General features: G+C 34.7%; 1 protein-coding gene across 9 annotated transcripts in view; it reads left to right on the top strand.

The window, feature by feature from the left end:
* LRRIQ1 (leucine rich repeats and IQ motif containing 1) overlaps nucleotides 1–16,606 on the top strand; it is a 103,300-nt gene that overhangs the window by 32,761 nt on the left and 53,933 nt on the right. For all 9 annotated transcript variants that reach the window (XR_013182404.1, XR_013182403.1, XM_077178773.1 and 6 more), the window contains 2 exons: nucleotides 1,798–1,936; nucleotides 4,371–4,490. Coding sequence is in view for 7 of the 9 variants with exons in the window: in XM_077178773.1 (XP_077034888.1) it covers nucleotides 1,798–1,936; nucleotides 4,371–4,490 (259 nt within the window). In the remaining 2 variants the exon portion in view is untranslated. The remainder of the gene's footprint in view (nucleotides 1–1,797; nucleotides 1,937–4,370; nucleotides 4,491–16,606) is intronic.

The following is a 16,606-nucleotide window of genomic DNA, read 5'->3' as shown; positions in this document are numbered from 1 at the left end:
TCAATGACACATACAGAATTGGGAGTGCAAAAGACAAATGTTTTGCAGAAACTTTGGAGGAGGTTAAGTAGAATCTAGTGTAAGGTTTTTTGCCAAAATTAGTCATTAGACATTCAAGATTAATTTGTGTAAACTTTACAGTCAGTACCATTTAGAAGGCAAGAAGAAAAATTGCTTAAATCTAGCATCCTAATCTCTTGATTTTGGCCAGTCTTCTGGTGTTGTGATGACTGAAGAGCTAATGGCCTGCCCTGATTTTGGTACTTCTCCAACATGCCTTAACCTGCTTATTAAAAGTAGAGGTAGGGGTGAGAGGCCAGTTCAACTTGTTATGTGTCTCTAGATTTTCTCCTGCATGAAACAGACTGGTTTGTTACCTCTTTGGAATGTGTTTGCTGCTGATTTGTGTTGTTCTGGATGTACAGACAAGGGAAACAGAAGCTGTTTTTTTGCACCAAATCTTCAAGAACTGAATTAAAATTTCATAAGAATTCAGTTTCAAAAGCAGGTATCTTGAGAACAGTATGAAAAGCAAGCATGGCGGGTGTGCTTCTTTGAGCTGTTCAGGCTTATGGTAAATAGGAAGCTGCTTAGTAGGTACTTAAGACACTAATAATTTGTCATAAAATTTATGATTAAGGAAGACTATGCAATTCATTATCACCTCTCAGCAAGCTGAAACCAAGAATACATTAGTCTATTGCATGAGATGAATACTTCAAAAGTTTTTTGAAATAGTTAATTTAGTTTTTTGTCAATGTTTTGAATGGATTCTGTAAGTGGTTTTTGGAGAGTTCTCTTCAAAACAGAATGCAAACCATTTTTTGTATTTGTCTTGACCTCTGAAGCGTGATTTTTTTTTTTCTGACTAGTAGTCCTCTATTTAAATAGATGCACTACACAAGGAAAGGAATTATGTAAAGATTGGAAATGTAGATGTCTTTTCTTTAATACACTATCCAATTGAAATGAGTATGTTGTGGAGAAAAGAATTCCATGATAGTAAAGGTAGTAAAGTCATAATGCAGAGCTGACATTAAACTTTTTCTCCAATGGTACGAATTAGTTGAACATATATTTAGAAACTGGAATCACTGAACAGATCTAAGTAGTCTGTATTTATTTCCTGTTAAAAAATGAAAAAATTATAAAATTTACACATATAACCAGTGGTCAGAAGTCTTAATGGGTAAAAGCAGGCAAAAGATGAAATTGCACTCTCTGTTTTTCCTGTCTGCTCCGTTGAAAATACCTGCCTCATTCAGTTTTCAGTATTTATTCCTCTTTCATGCTTGGCAGGGGGTTTTTTTGGGTTTTTTTTTTTTTTGTTTGGTTGGTTTGGTTTTGCTTTTGGGGTTTTTTTGGGGGTTTTTGGGGGTTTTTTTTGGTTTGGTTTTTTTTGTTTTTTTTTTTTGTTTGTTTGTTTTTGTTTTGTTTTTTGTGTGTGTTCAGTGGAAACAAGGAGACCCCTCCAATAGTTTATTCAGTCATTGTTACACCACTTTTGCTCCTAATTCTTCCTTTGAGGACTCTTCCTTTACTGTTCATGGAATAGAGCCCAGTGGAGATTAGTCCTAAGATAATTGGATTCAGAAGTTATGTGATGTGAATATCCTCCAGTGAGCATATATATCACATCTTGATTGTAGTTTCTTGTTTAGTAGCACAACTTTTCATTTGTCTCAAAGCACAGTGCTATGTTTTATGGTTGAAGTTTGGCAGATATGATAATACAGTTGTAATACAGTTGTATTGGTGAGGCTATGTGAGTCATAAATGTATTTATTTCTCCATGAGCCTACATATGGAAGCATCCTTGATCCAGTCCTTTTGGCAGCAGTACCATGCTCAGAAGAAAAATGACTGCAATAAAACAGAGAACCATCAGTTTGTAGAAGCTTTGAGACAGAAACATGAAGCTGCCACAGTAATCCAGGTTGGTTTATAGTATTTTCTTATTTTGCAAGTTTAATAATAATAAAAAAAAACCAACTTCCTAGTTTTATGTCATTTTCATCTTCTATCTGTTCTTGCTTATTATCTTATTAAGTTTCATAATTAAACATTTTTGCTTTATTTAAGCAGCATAACCTTAGTGTTTCTAAAACAGATACTACTTTACAAAAAGCTTTATAGAAACATATTTCCCTTTATAGAAAAATATTTTCCCTTTTTTCACCAAATATTTCCCTGAATTATTTTTACTTGATATAATTCTTAATATTATGCTTAGGAGATACTGTGCCCATGTTCTTACTGGGGCCTGTGTATGCTATGAAACTGATGGATCCTGTGTAACCCATGTTGTGTGTGTTATCTGTGTGACTAAATAATATTCCTGTCTCTTCTATCCTACCTATCCATTTCTTTCCTTCTCTTCACAACTCCAAAACTCAGGATTACTTTATCCATATTGTCCTTGGGAACAGACCATGGCCTAGGCTGTTCTGTGGTAGATACTGAGCTTATAACAGTTAAACAGAATGGGTAACTATGGGCAAGGGTTGAAGTCCACACCTTGACTCTCTTTAGTTTGGTAACCAGAATTTGCTTGCCAAGTTGACAAGGTTCATGGGGTTATTTCCTACATTTTGAAACAAGTCAACTTAGTCAATTTCATATTTCAAGTTAATTTGGAAACATTCCATAGATTAGGTCTTATATACAAATTTCAAAAGTGACAAAGTGATTTAGAGGCAAAAATTTGTTATTGGAGTATAATGTGTAACTAGCATATTAACAATTGATACCATAAACTTAATCCATTTTTGAACTTACCTATGTATTTGACCTCTACTATATTTAAAGTGGTGCATTTAACAAATCTATATAGTGATTAGTATGTGCTTCCTTTCATTTGTTTCAAACATGGCAATTCCCAAAGAGAGTATGAAAATAAAAGTGATCTATTATTTATCTTCTGTGCATATTACAGATTCTTATATCTCTCATACATACATCCTTACATGCACCTTTTGTAAATAAAATTTTCATCTGTTTAGTCTCTTTTCACATTTCTCTGTAGTTCTCTTTATCCTTTTTGTTCCTCTCTGAACCTTTGCCACGATCTGTTACAATCTTTTTTAAAGAAGCAACAAGAACTGAATTCCATAGACAGATATAGAATGAATTTGTACAGTAAGTTTTTATTTTGTTTCTTAAAAACTACTACATGTAATTTTTCTTTGATCATGACTGAACACTGACTTGGTGCTTTCATAGATCTCTGTTAGCAGCTACCTCACAATTTAGCTTTCTGCATGTATCATTAGGATTGCTTTTCTCCTTTGAATCTGTAAAAGATAATTGCCTTTGTTGAATGAAATATATTTGTCATTTGATCACTCCATAATATCAGGACATTTTATCTAGATGCTTATAAAGGTCTGTAGAAAAATAACAACAATGAAATTATAAGACAGCAGTTCTAAAACTTTTAATAATTTTATAATTATCAGGAAATATGTGTGTAAAATAGTAAAATTTTCAATATTTTATGGGGTTAGACAGACTTTTTCTAAAAATTAATAATCTAAATGTTAAACCAGATTATGAGATTTACCCTTCCTATTTCAGTGCCTTCATTGCAGAGCCATTAAAAGTGTACAACACCACTTCTTTTATGACAGTGAGATTATTTTGCATGGTGTTTTAAACACTTGGGGCATCTTGAATTCTAATGATGTCAAATACTGATTTCGGGGGAAGTTGCCATCTTGTGTGCAGTTTTCTTAATTCCATCTATCTCTGAATGTGATCTCTGAAGTGTTTTTGCTGGACATGATTCTGTGCTTGTCCTGTGTTCCTTACACCCTTCCTAGTTTTCTAGCACTTCAATTCCTAATGTGCTCCTTTTTCTTAGATGTGATTATGCTTAGTGGTAATATTTTTTTTAAGTAAAGATCTTAGACAGTTAAGAGAGAGTAACTGACCTGGGTCAATTACATGAGATGTCTCATGTAATTGCTACTTGTAAACCATAGGACATTTAGTACATCTGTATTTTTATTCCCAGTAATTTGATTGTTGGCACTCAGGTTTTTCTTGTGTAGGCTTTCCTTTCAGTTTTTAATAGTCCCTGAAGGAATTGTCATATAATTAATTAGTTGACCCAGGTTTATAGTTGAAGGAGTTGCAGGATTCCTTTCTGCTTACTTGTGGAGAGCCTCTTGAGTACTCTAAGCTTTAGACATATGCTGGCATTTAATTTGTCTTGTAGTTTTAAATGTCACATAAAGTTCAAAAAACAGATCATTGAGCTATTAAACAAAGGCCCAAGATGTTTTATCTTCCTAATGGGATAACATAGAGAATCTGGATTTGGGTTTGATCTATGGCTATGTATAACATGCTCTAAATTTTTTGTTTAGGCATTTTGGAAGGGTTGTCTTTTGAGAAAGAAACTGGCCAGTGCTCTTGCAGATGTTAAAAGTGATGAATTGGAAGATGAATATGAAGAAATTAATGTGGATGCTTTCACCTTTTCTGAAGTAAGCACAGTAATTAGCATAAAGTTTTCACTATTCTTCTTAAGTAATCATGTGGGTATTGGAAATAAAAAATATGGAAAGCACTACCAAGGGTAGAATTAACACACTGGGTGTCCAGAAATAAAGAAGCATTTCTTATTTATAGGTGATTTAAATTTATTTGTCTTGGATTAACTGCTTCCTGCTCTTTGAGATGCTCTGGTACTTACTCTGCTATTAATGTCACACCCACTGTAGAATGCCTTATATTTTTACAGCTGAAGGGCAATCAAATGAGAATAAGGAAACAGTTCCTTTTGTTCCAAAATGTTTATCTTTTTAGTACTTCATAACAAATTATAATTTCAGTAATATTTTAATGTGTATTTTGTTCATTTTCATGATAGAATGAGATCAATTTAGAAAATAACTGCAACGTTGAATATCAGCTATAATCCAGTAAAAAGAACAAATTCCCAAAGCAAAAGGTGAAACAGGCTTATTATCTTATCTGTACTGTGCTAAAGAGATCAGAGGTTTAAATACAGTAATAAATTAAGGTATGGTTAAGTCAGAAAAAAAACCAAAAAACCAAACCACACATTAGGAGCTCTGTTATGCCAAATAACCAGAAATTATTACTAGTTATTTTTACAAGTTATATAGAGCTAGAAATGCTCTTTCAGTTTCAGAAGGATTGAAATTGGATGAGAAGCTTCCATTCTAAAAAATAAAAGTGGGCTCCAAAGGAATTTGAGGAATAACATACCATTCAAAACTGAATTTAGCTATACTTAGGTAAAAAGTAAAAAATGTCTATGGGATCAATATTGCCGTTCAGTAAACAAGAAGAAGAATCTTTAAAGAAATATTTTCTTTATAGCCTCAAAAGACAATCTATATGGGAAGTTCTAGACACAGTATGCATATTATTTAGTAAGGCAGCTGTTGATGAGTCAACTATGTACATGTCTGGAGAACTGCTTTCTCTAATTGCTCACATTCATTGGCTACCTTTTTTTTTTTTTTACTGGTTTCAGGTAAAGCAAAGAAAGCTAGCAGCAATGTGGCCTTTTGAGACCTAAGAGGATATAACTAAGATTTTTTTCATGAACCCTTGTCTCTGAATGTGCTTATTCAGGTGGTGTGTCTTTGCAAGAGCCATTTGTCAATATTCCACTGTAATGTTGCAGAGGAGATTGATGCAATAGCCCTGCTACTGGCAGGACTAGGTCCCATTTATAATTAGATGTTTGTATGGATCATGGAGTCATGAAATCAAGTATGCTGTTGGTTGGTGCAGTGCAGTTTACAGTTGACCAGTCTTTGGTCATCTGATACCAGGAGACTTCTTTTACCAACTCCTCCCCATAGAAAATAGCTGGGCTTTCTATGAAATTATTGCCAATGAGTTGATGACTTAGGGTAATTTTATTTTTTTCTTCTCCTTTTTCACAACTCTTTTAAGGTACATTTTCAGAATTACTGCTTTATTTAAGAGCATGCAGAAGGTTTGAGGCAGAAGTTCCAAGAATCATTTGGTAGACGGGAAACGTGTGTGTGTAAACATAGAGATCTGGCTTAAATTTTAGGATTTTTTTATTTTAATTTGAAATACATATACAAAACAGTTTCATTAGTTGATGTTCTCTGATCCCTGGCTTCTTTCTAAAATAATAAAAAGCAGAACGTTGAAGGTTTTATTTCTTCACACAGGAAGGAAGTATCTGTTCGTATATTATGGAAGGAAAATATCCTGTTTTGAATTACTCAGCCAGTAGGCCAGAGTTTTACACGCAGTAATTCGGTTGAGCCATTCTTGTTTCTCTCTGTCTGGCCCAAATAACCCTGTCATGTTTGGTTTTGGGGTTTTTTAATTGCTTAACTGAAAACTACACAGACAATTCCATCGTTCTGTCAACAAGACAATTGTACTTGGGCAGGTGTTCCTGAGGCCAGGGAGAAAAGGAAGGGATGGAGAAGGCAGGAGAAAGAAGCCCAGCTGATTTCAGAGAGATTTGTTCTGTATCACCCTCTGCTGTTGCCACACTGTTTTTTCCCCCAAATTATTATTGAGTTCAGTAATTAAAGAAAACAAGGATTTAGGGAAAAATTCTCAGGAAGTGTTTACATTGAGATGATAACAGATGAACCATGAGCTGACATTTGAATTTTCACAGCAGGCTCAAAGGCTGAAATGTGGACTGATGTCAAATAAGTTACTCAAGCCCTTAGCTTCTTGTGATGAAAAATATGACATCTGTTTTCTACAGAGCAGTGTATATGATAAATTTACATTTATCATATGTGAAGTATATTTTTTTTTCAGTGAATGAATATTTCAATGTTCAACATTAATGACTGTAACTAGAATTATACCCTGCAAAATTTATCATATTTTTTCTTTCCTTTTTTTTTTTCCCAACTGTATATATTGTCTGTGCTGGAAAGTTGATTTTGGGAAATGTGTGGCATAACTATACTAGGCATATAGTCTAGGCATCTGCTCTGTCTAGCCCACACTAGTTACTCAGTACTAGGTTGTCTGTTTCCATGTGTCTGTAGCTGTTTCATTGTCTGCAGTTGGGTAATTCCAAATCATGTGGACTTCCTACTTCTAGAGAAACAAGCAGCAGAAACTTGGAACAGTCTATACTTCCTATTCCTTCCTTTCTGGTCTCAGTGTTTTGTAGCAAAGTGCTGAAACAGAGCCAAGTAATGACACATGGTATCAGTGGCTATCTGTTGTGTCTCAAACAAGTGTGTGGGGAGGAGTACATATTGCTGGGCTAAGAGATCCCATATGCTAGGTTTGAAGGAAGAGAAAAATATTTGGATACCATTTTTTACTGCAGATTTCAGTGTTGTATAGGGTGAGTGAAATGAGAGAGAACAGAAAAACTTTTCCTTATTGGAAACTGATACAAATGTCTTAAATCTTGTCTAAAAGCTTTTTGAATAGTTCACTATTTGTGTTGTGGTGGTTTTGCTTTTTCTTATACTGTTATGTAGGTTTCAGTCATTATGATTTTATTCAGTGTTATTTAACATTCTACAAAATCACTACTGTGCAAGCACCTTTCTAAACCATTTGCAAATATCTCAGTGTAATAAGTCATTAGGCATCAGTCTTCACAAAAAAAATGTGTAATATCTTCATGATAAGCTCAGTGTACCCAGTGTTCCATGGAAGGTGAGATTGTGAAACAGCATTGGGGAAGCCCTAGTCTTTGACAAAGATCTTCACTTCATTTATGCCCATTGAATAATAGTAGATTTTTACTACAAGTTAAACACCACATCACATGAAAAATGCATTGCATGTGATTGGGCTAGAGGAATGGGCTTCGTCTTTCTAACAATATAACTAAATACTAAATACTAGTCATTTCACCTGAACCATTGCTGATAGCTTCTTGAATTCATATCAGCTCCCATACATTGCCAAAGCCATTCAGAGGCAATTGATGGCAGCAGTGTTTTGTGTCTGAGTGCGCGATGTCAAACGGGCTGTCCCAGATGACATGAATGATCTGGCCAGCAGATGTTTTACAAAGTATGAGCCTGGTATTTAGTGATATCTTCACGTCTTTCATGTGGACTTCGGAGAATTCCAGCCTACATGCTCCAGAAGGCTGATCTTAAGGCAACCTTTCATCGGCAGTCCATCATTGTAGCAAACGATCTACAAGGCAGAGCTCACTTTAGCTCTGGTGGATGAAATCTGACAGCACATTTGCTTGACACAGCTCTTACTTCTGTACCATCTAAATATTGTTGTTTTCTTGATGTAAATATGATATGAGCCAAATGCAAAATGTCTAAACTTGCCAAGGTGTCATAAAGCTGAATAAATTGAATATGATGAGTTTTTAGACAATTCTTTACCCTGAGCAATGACCACGGAATAAATTACCATTTTCTACACTGAATAAATGTATGGACACATCTTATTCTCATCAAGAGAAATATCAATATTGATGATTACATGGCACACCAAGTTAGTACTCTATTTTAAAAACTTCATTTTTAATTTAATTTAAATAATTTTAGTCATATTTTGTCAAAAAGAAGGTTGTTTTATAAGTTGCAACCAAGTTAAAAAGAAATCCATTACAGCTCTGCTTATCAAAGGAGATAAAACTCTTGCCCTGAGACAGTGTTGTTCTTTTTCTGCAGTTGATTATGTAGATTTTTTTAAAATTCCAGCCTTTTTGACAGCTTTCGAAATTATTGTTCAGGAGTTTCTCTTTTTTTTTTTTTTTTTTTTTTTTTTGCATATTCATGCTCAGGCACATAGGCATTCTTAATTTTTTGCTTACCTTCCACAGCAGGTAGGTAGCAATTTTATTTTTCTTTCTTCTCATTTTTTCTTTACTGAGGGGTGAGAAGAATAAGAACTAGCTCGTGTGTGCTAAATCTTACAAAGTAAACAGTAATTAGAAAAAAAGTTTCCTCATGTCTCCCATCTTTAATTTTCTTATCACATGTCCAAACTAGACCCATATGATGTGTTTTGTTTGCTTTTCTGATAATCCTTCATAATGTGGTTTGTCTCAGACTGGGAGCTTACGATTGTGAGCTTGTGACAGTGATAGCTGTTTTCTGGCTAGTGCCAGGAAATAAGTGTAGCCCATGGATTAGAAGGTCCCCATAACATTTCTTGTATCTTGACACTCTAATGTATGTCTAGCTCCTCTAATTGCTTATGAATGTCACATCAGCATCCAGCTTTTCTATATTGTATGCTGCAAAGAATATGATCTTTTTTTCATCAAATTTCACCTAAAGTTACAGTGTTACAGGAAAGCAGAAAAGTGTCTGTTGAAAACTTCATTAAATCTGTACTCTTCTTTTAAAAAGGAGGAAAAAACTCTCTCCTAAGCAGTATATTGGAGGATCAACCTTTTTTCCATGAGTGTTTATCAATAATCTCTTGCTATGCCCCTCTTGCTTCGGCAGCTGTGTTAGTCAGTTAGTTAGTTAGGGTTGCATGCCATTCATAGCCTGTGGCATCTGCAGATGCATACAACTTCTACCTTTTTCAGCAGTGCTGCTTATCTCATTTTCTAGTTGTCTCAGATAGTCTGGGCTTAGGAGTAGGCTGTTGCAGTCAGTACCTGAAAAAATAAACACAAGCCCACCTACTAAAGGCTGTTGCTAACACTCCCAGCTTCACAGCTCATGCAGGATGTGCTCTGGTTGCTTTCTGACCTTCCACCATAAGATCTCAGTTCTTCCTACCACCTGAAATGCTGTTAATTTTTAAACCTATCTTCATTACTTGTCTCTATCCAGTTCTTGGTTAAATAGCCAGATTCAAACAAATACTTCCCAAAAGATAGCCTACTAGTGATGCATGGCACTACAGATGTATAATTTGGAACCTACATGTAGCAAATGGTGTATAGTATTTTTCTGAATTCCATTTAGCTTCTCTGACATACCAAAGAATAGCAATATTATTACTTCCTAGTCCTAAAGGCAAAGTCAAGCATCAAAATTGAATAAGCAAGGGAAGCAATGGAAAAATGTAAGAGAAAATAAAAAAGCTTTAGTTCTTTGAAATTTCTATTCACTACTGTAGTCTCAAAGGAAAATTGTTTTAAGCCAAAAGCATCATTATAAGTGGAATCAAGAACATAGTCATAAGTTTTTCTCAATGAGTACATCTCCATCTGGAGTCTCTTGAAAGCTGAGCTAAGGCTCTCTAATCATTGAATACATCTTCCCTAAATTCTTTAATTTTTGTGTAATGTTGAAACTGATGTTTTGGTATAGATATAGGTTGTGTTTAAAATATCTCGTTAAATGTCTAATATTTAGCATGTCCACATACAATGATTTCCATTGAAAAAGATTTTTTAGTAGTCCCTATTTACAAATTTCAAGAGCTAACCTATTTGATTTGTCTGTGTTCTGTGAGGAGAAGCTATTGATTCAGTGAATATTGTTATTGAGTTAAATTGCAGTTCTTATGTGGGGGACTAAAGAGGAATGTGAGGTGTCAGAATCTCTGCATGTCTCATTACCTGGAGCTCGAAATCCTTTGGGTTTAGGAGAAAGCAGATGTTATCCAATTGCAGCACAGCTTAACTCCCCTGAACATATGCAAGTCCAAGGGAACAGATAGGATGCATCCAAGGGGGTTGAACAAGCTGCCTGGTATCATTTGGAGGTTACTCTCTATCATCTTTGAAAGATCACAGCAACTGGGGAGGTTACTGGTGACTGGAAAAGAAAGGGCAGACATTGCACCCATCTTCAGAAAATTGAAGGGGAAGATCCAGGGAACTAGAAGCCACCAACCTTATCTCACTTTCTGGGAATGCTTGGAGTAAAGAGATTCAGAAGCCATTTCTAAAGCCATGAAAGAAGGTGATTGTGAGAATCTAGCATGGGTTTACCAAGGACTCGTCATCTTCATTGTTTTCTGTCACAAGGTGAATGGGTATTATGAATTATTATGAATAAGAAGTGTGCAGTGCATATTGCACGCCTTTATTTGAGCAAGGCTGTTAACTATCTCCCAGAGTCTTATTCCCTAAATTTATTGAGATATGGGCTGGAAAAGTAGACAGTAAGGTCATTGGCAAATTGACTGGACTACCAGGCTCAAATAGTTGCATTTTGTGGTGCAAAATTACACAGTCATAATTACTGCTGGACAGTAATTAATAGAGCCCATCATGGATGGTAGGGGTACCAAAACAGCAAAAAATTGAATCAGCTACCTGTCTGATGGAACAGGATGCAATCTCAGGTGTGCAGATGACACTGCATTGAGGGCAGTGGTTGGCATGCTGGAGGATCAGGGTGTTCTTAAGAGCAGCCTGCCCAGGCTAGCTAGATAGGCTGACCAGGGCCTCATAATGTTCAACAAGAGCAAGTGCAAAGCCCGATATATGGGCAATACTGCTGGCTAGGGTCTGACTTTCTAGGAAGCAGTCTCACAGAAAAGGATGTGTAGTCATAATGGAGTTTCCATATAATGCTTTAGTTTCTAACAGTGTATACCAAGAATGGTAAAAAACCCCGTACACCTCATATGCTATAATACAGTCTTAATTTAACTGAAAACTATTTAAGTTTATGTCTAGTTTGTCCTAGAATAGAGTGAGCTAAGGAATTCTAAATACTGTCCTACTACTCACTGTAGTATTTTTTTGGCATGAAAAATACTTAAAAACTTTTTTTTAATATAGAAATAGGAGTAGCTTTGATCATTTAATGAACCAGGAAAACATCCCAAAGAATCAGCTTCTTTCCAAAGAGTATCATTACATGTCCCAAAAGATTTAAGGCATTGAGAATACAGGCATGAATGAACAAATTTCAACTTGCAGATTCATTTAGGGATAATTTATTTCAAATAGAAGAGACAGTGCTAGAGACATATAAGGAAGACAATGTAAGTGAAGCTGAGAGATGATTTAGATGTATCTCTTTAGAATTAAGGATTTTGTAGTGTAATTAGAGGTTGGTTAACATAAATTGCAAAAAATCTTTGTTTATAACTTAGCCCTTCTTTCCTCTTTAGTTTCCAAAACCTTTTTTATTTGTTCTTGTTTCTAAAATAGGGACTTTTGAGCAAAAAGGAAAAGTTGTCTTGAAATTGAATCTAATCTTTCATGTCACCTGAACTTTGAAACATGTTAAAGGTTAAATGACTATAAACTTTTGACTAGTCTCTTTTTTTATTACCCTGTGCTTCTGCATGACTTCCCTTCTTTAGACAAAACTGCAAGCTGAAGCACAGATTTCTTTTCTATTGTGTTTTAGTATTCATTATCTAAGCTGGATAAATCATTTTGGGTTATGTTCCTTCAAAATTCTTTGAATGCACAGTATTTAAGGGGTAGGGTTGAGGGGTTCCTTGGCTGTTACGTTTTTTAAGTCTTTAGCTCATTGCCCCTTGAAAGTTTTGTTTCTTTGTTTTTCATGGAAGTAGAAAAACTTCAGAAAAGGTTTATAGAGACATAGCAGCAAAAATCTGTGTAATGTGCCAGAGTCAGAGAGGGGAAGTCTATTTTAATGGGATAAAGAATATCTGGGGTCTTAGACCCATTTTGAGGAGTGGATTGAAGGTTCCAGGAGCTTGATATTTATTGATATGGGTGGAGGTTTATATCTCAAAAGATTTTTCAAGCATACGTTTCTGATGCATACTTGAATCATGTCTAACCTCTGAAGTTGAGGTTACCATTTACCCATCTGTATTTTTTATTCCTGTATTCAAAGAAGGGACACAGAGCTTCCTTTGAATGCTGTCAGGAATAAGATGAAAATGCATTTTTAGAAAAGTTTAAAGTCACCTAGGTTGTGAATGACTGGCGTGAAATACAGTAAGGTTCATATTTTTGTAGAGTTAATTATGTATGTAGACATTCAGCCTTTTATTTGAATGAAAACTTTCATGATCCTTGACATTTTCATTGTTCATTTACTTTTCCACAATAAATTCTTCTCATTTTATTTGCATTTGTGTTAACACATTGGTACATGTATTAAATGTAAGTATATATATTTATATATAAATATATGCATTAGAATTTTAGAGAACAGCTAGTTTTCCAAGCTTATTAAAAAATTACATTTGGGGAAGACATTCTACAATAAAATTTTCTTTAATGTTTTGTTAACAGTATGTATTTTTCCAGTAATCATCAGTTTATCCTTCTTAGAAATGGACAACTCCCCTTCTCTTCTCATTTTCCTACAAGAATGTACTCTAATAATTAACCAGTTTTTGTAAGTCTATGAAATCTCTTGAGGTCAATTAATCGTTGCAATGTTTCTCTGGAATTCATGTGATACTCACTACTTTTTTTGGCCTGAAACTTTGTTTGGTTTTAGCAGTCATAAGAATGCAGCTGTACCCAGATTTCTTTTCTAATGTATATATATTGTCCAATATAAAAACAGGGTTGAAAAAGAAGCATTGCCAAAGGTTAAAATAACCTTTATTAGGGTGCTAACCTATTTATCTTCAGCACATAAAATATGTAAAAAATACTGGAAGACAAACTCAGAGAAAAGGAATGTTTTTCCTACTGCTTGAAGTTCAGATATATATTTGCTGTAAAATGTGTATCCTCTATGCTATCTAATTTAAAATGTTCTATATTTTTTATTATGTTAAATGCATTTACACGTAGATTTAAAACGTTGGAATTTAGACTGAATTTTTGTAGTACTGCAAGTAGAATAATATTGCAGCTAATAGAAGATTCAGTTGAGAAAGTTTGTATCTGACATTTTCTTAGCTTTGGAAGTTATTTATAAAGTCTTGATCTGAGCTGATGTTCAACTTCCTAACATTGAGCTAAGCTTTACACATGAACTTGAGTTTCACAGAAAAACTAGTCAATAGAGTAATCTGATTCCTCAAAGGAATGGATGAAAGAAAAGGCTAAATACACAAATGTATTCAGATCTTTAATTTCAAAGGAAGTTTTCAATCACAGTCTATCAACAATATACAAAAGAGCATAGAAAAGTGATCTGGTTCTTCTGTTTCAGCTATAAGAGCTAAAAATTCATGATTTCTTAAGAAATTTGTTAAAACTTATTTAGGATTTAAGAGAAGAATTTACCAGCAAATACTCTGGCCTTGGCAGAAAAAAAGTTTAGTTTAAAAAGAAATGAAATATGTTTTCCTGGACTAGCATGATATTTAAATGAAGTATCCTACAAAGTGAAATATGTTTGCCAGGAACCAAGAGAGAAAGTTACAGCTTTCTGCCAGATGAAAGACAGTTCAGTGGGCTGGCTGTGAGTATCTAGAGGGTTAACCTTCAGCATAAGATCCCTTGGCCTCACCACTCCCCCTCCCACTCTGAGCAAGTATTTAACCTAGAGGATGTTTAACATCAGGAAAAGTTGTTCTTCATGTGGAATGTATTGCCCCAAAATAATTTTTGTAAGCTTATTTAAAAGAGTCATAGAAGGATGTTGAAAGTTTTGCCTTTCATTGGTCTTTGCTTTTACCTTTTTTATTGTCTTTCAGTGAACCAGACTTTAACTGCACTATTCAAATATACTCACTAAAAACCAGAAGTTAGGGACGTCACCAGCCTGAAGAACTTTATTCAAATTTGAATTCTATAGAGAAGACTTAATGGAAAGATTAATTCTGATTCATTTATTTTTTTACTCTAATTACATTGTATTCTTATTGAAAACAAATTTAAATGTGAAGAGGGCAGATACTTTGTAACATCTGATTGAAAAAGGGTCATTCCTCCCAAGGATGATGCTAATGGCCTACCTCACATAGGGGAGCAGAAGTACAGAAAAACATATTGGATAAAACCAGGAAGATGAACCGGAAAGAAGAGTGAATATTTTCTCAAAGCAGAGGACTCTGCACACTATTTCTATGAAATTCTAATGTGGAAATAGTTTTTCTGGTAGAGGATTATTTTTCTTTTTCCCTTGCCATTCTTCCTGTTAGGTTATAATGATCAGGAGCCAGTCATTACTCTTAGTTCCTGGGATGTTTTGGATGCTAGCTTGCTTCTGCTTGTCTACATTTTTGTGTAATTTACTTGTTTTTATCTTAAAATACCATATAATTAAATGCACCACATAAATATCAATTTTTTTTTCTGACTAAACCATCACTGTCCTGAAAACAGTGAATGAGTCAATGAGGAGATGAAAGAAGAAAGGAAAGAGGTATAAAGAGTTACTTTTCCCTGATTTTCAAAGATAGTTTCACTGTTTTCTTAGGTGGTGATTCTGAGGTCTGCCACACTTGGAAACCTGGGGTAGCTTCAGCGCCCATGGTGTCCAACATGATGTCCTTTGGAAGCTAATCTACACCACTTCAGCAGTTGCATCCTATGAGTCATATACATGATTTACATTCTTTCTAGGTTGATGTAGGGATGACATGGCAAACATTCTGACCATATAGTTACACTTGTCATTAGAAAATAGGTAACTGCTTTAGGGTGGGGAATATTTGCCTAGATTTTAGCAGAAAGTCCTTAAACCACCAGTTTCCAAGGTCTAAAAGAATGTACTAAAGGACGTGTGTCCTCATCATGTCCAACTTTTTTCATTCTTTCCTTAAGCAGCTGCTGCTGAACTTTTCTGGAAGCAGAGTACTGATGTAGGTGGATATTTGCTCTGACTAGAACAGAGTTGTTAGATGTTAAATGCTGTCCTTTCTTTTCAGCCTTTATTGTTAATGACTTTTTGCATCCCCTGCTTCAAACCATAGTGCAGTTTCAGGAATTGGTTTGGTTTCTATTATGCTCTTGTGATCCTCCTTGATCTCAGAAAGATGAAAGGCAATATGTGATGGCATTATTCACAGTTTGGACAGTTACTTGTGGAAGTGCTTCAAAGCCTGAGTGTAAGTTTGACACTGTCCTGAGAACTGTTTTTTGCTCATGGTGTGAATATGACTCAGAACAGCCTTAATTACGTGTATAGTCATGATATATTATAAAAGATTACATAGCTCCAGAATGTAATCCAGAGCATATAAAAATGCCTTGGATTAGATTTTGTAAATAACGTTTGCACTAAAACTCGACTTTCGGGCAGCTCACTCAGACCCCATTAAAGTTAGCAGAGCCATTCTCACTCACTTTGTTCATTGTAGGATTGAATTCTGTTTCTGAGATTACAGAAATTCAATGCTTGATGTAAATAGTCATTGCATTTTGCAAAGGAAGCAATTGAGTAAATACCGGAAAAATGAAGGAGGAACAAAATTAGGAGGCTATATAGAATGGGCCATGAAAAAAAATCCCTAAACCTCCAGAGTTTGGTAATGAGCTGCCCAATCAAAGGAGGAACCCTGTAATAGTTGTGTCTCAAAGGATAAAAAATGCATTTTGAATCAGGATAAAAAGTTATTGATCCTGATGGATAAGTGGAAATAGCTAATAATATTAAAATTTCATTATTAAATTAAAATTCGGAAAGAAAATCCTAATGCCAAATAGATTTACACCTCCTTCTTCCTGAAGAGTAGTATCATGGACAATTGGATTGTGTTTAAAAATTTGTTTCAAATGGGTTAACAAAAAAAAAATGCAAAAAAAAAATAGAAAGCTCTATTTTGTGTTTATGAAACTTGAAACCTAAAATAATTAATACAAACCTTTTTGAAACAATCC

This window comes from Agelaius phoeniceus, chromosome 5, assembly GCF_051311805.1.
Source record: "Agelaius phoeniceus isolate bAgePho1 chromosome 5, bAgePho1.hap1, whole genome shotgun sequence".
Taxonomy (NCBI): Eukaryota; Metazoa; Chordata; class Aves; order Passeriformes; family Icteridae; genus Agelaius; species Agelaius phoeniceus.
Note: the sequence above shows the minus strand (reverse complement) of the source record. Positions and strands in the feature narration are given on the sequence as shown.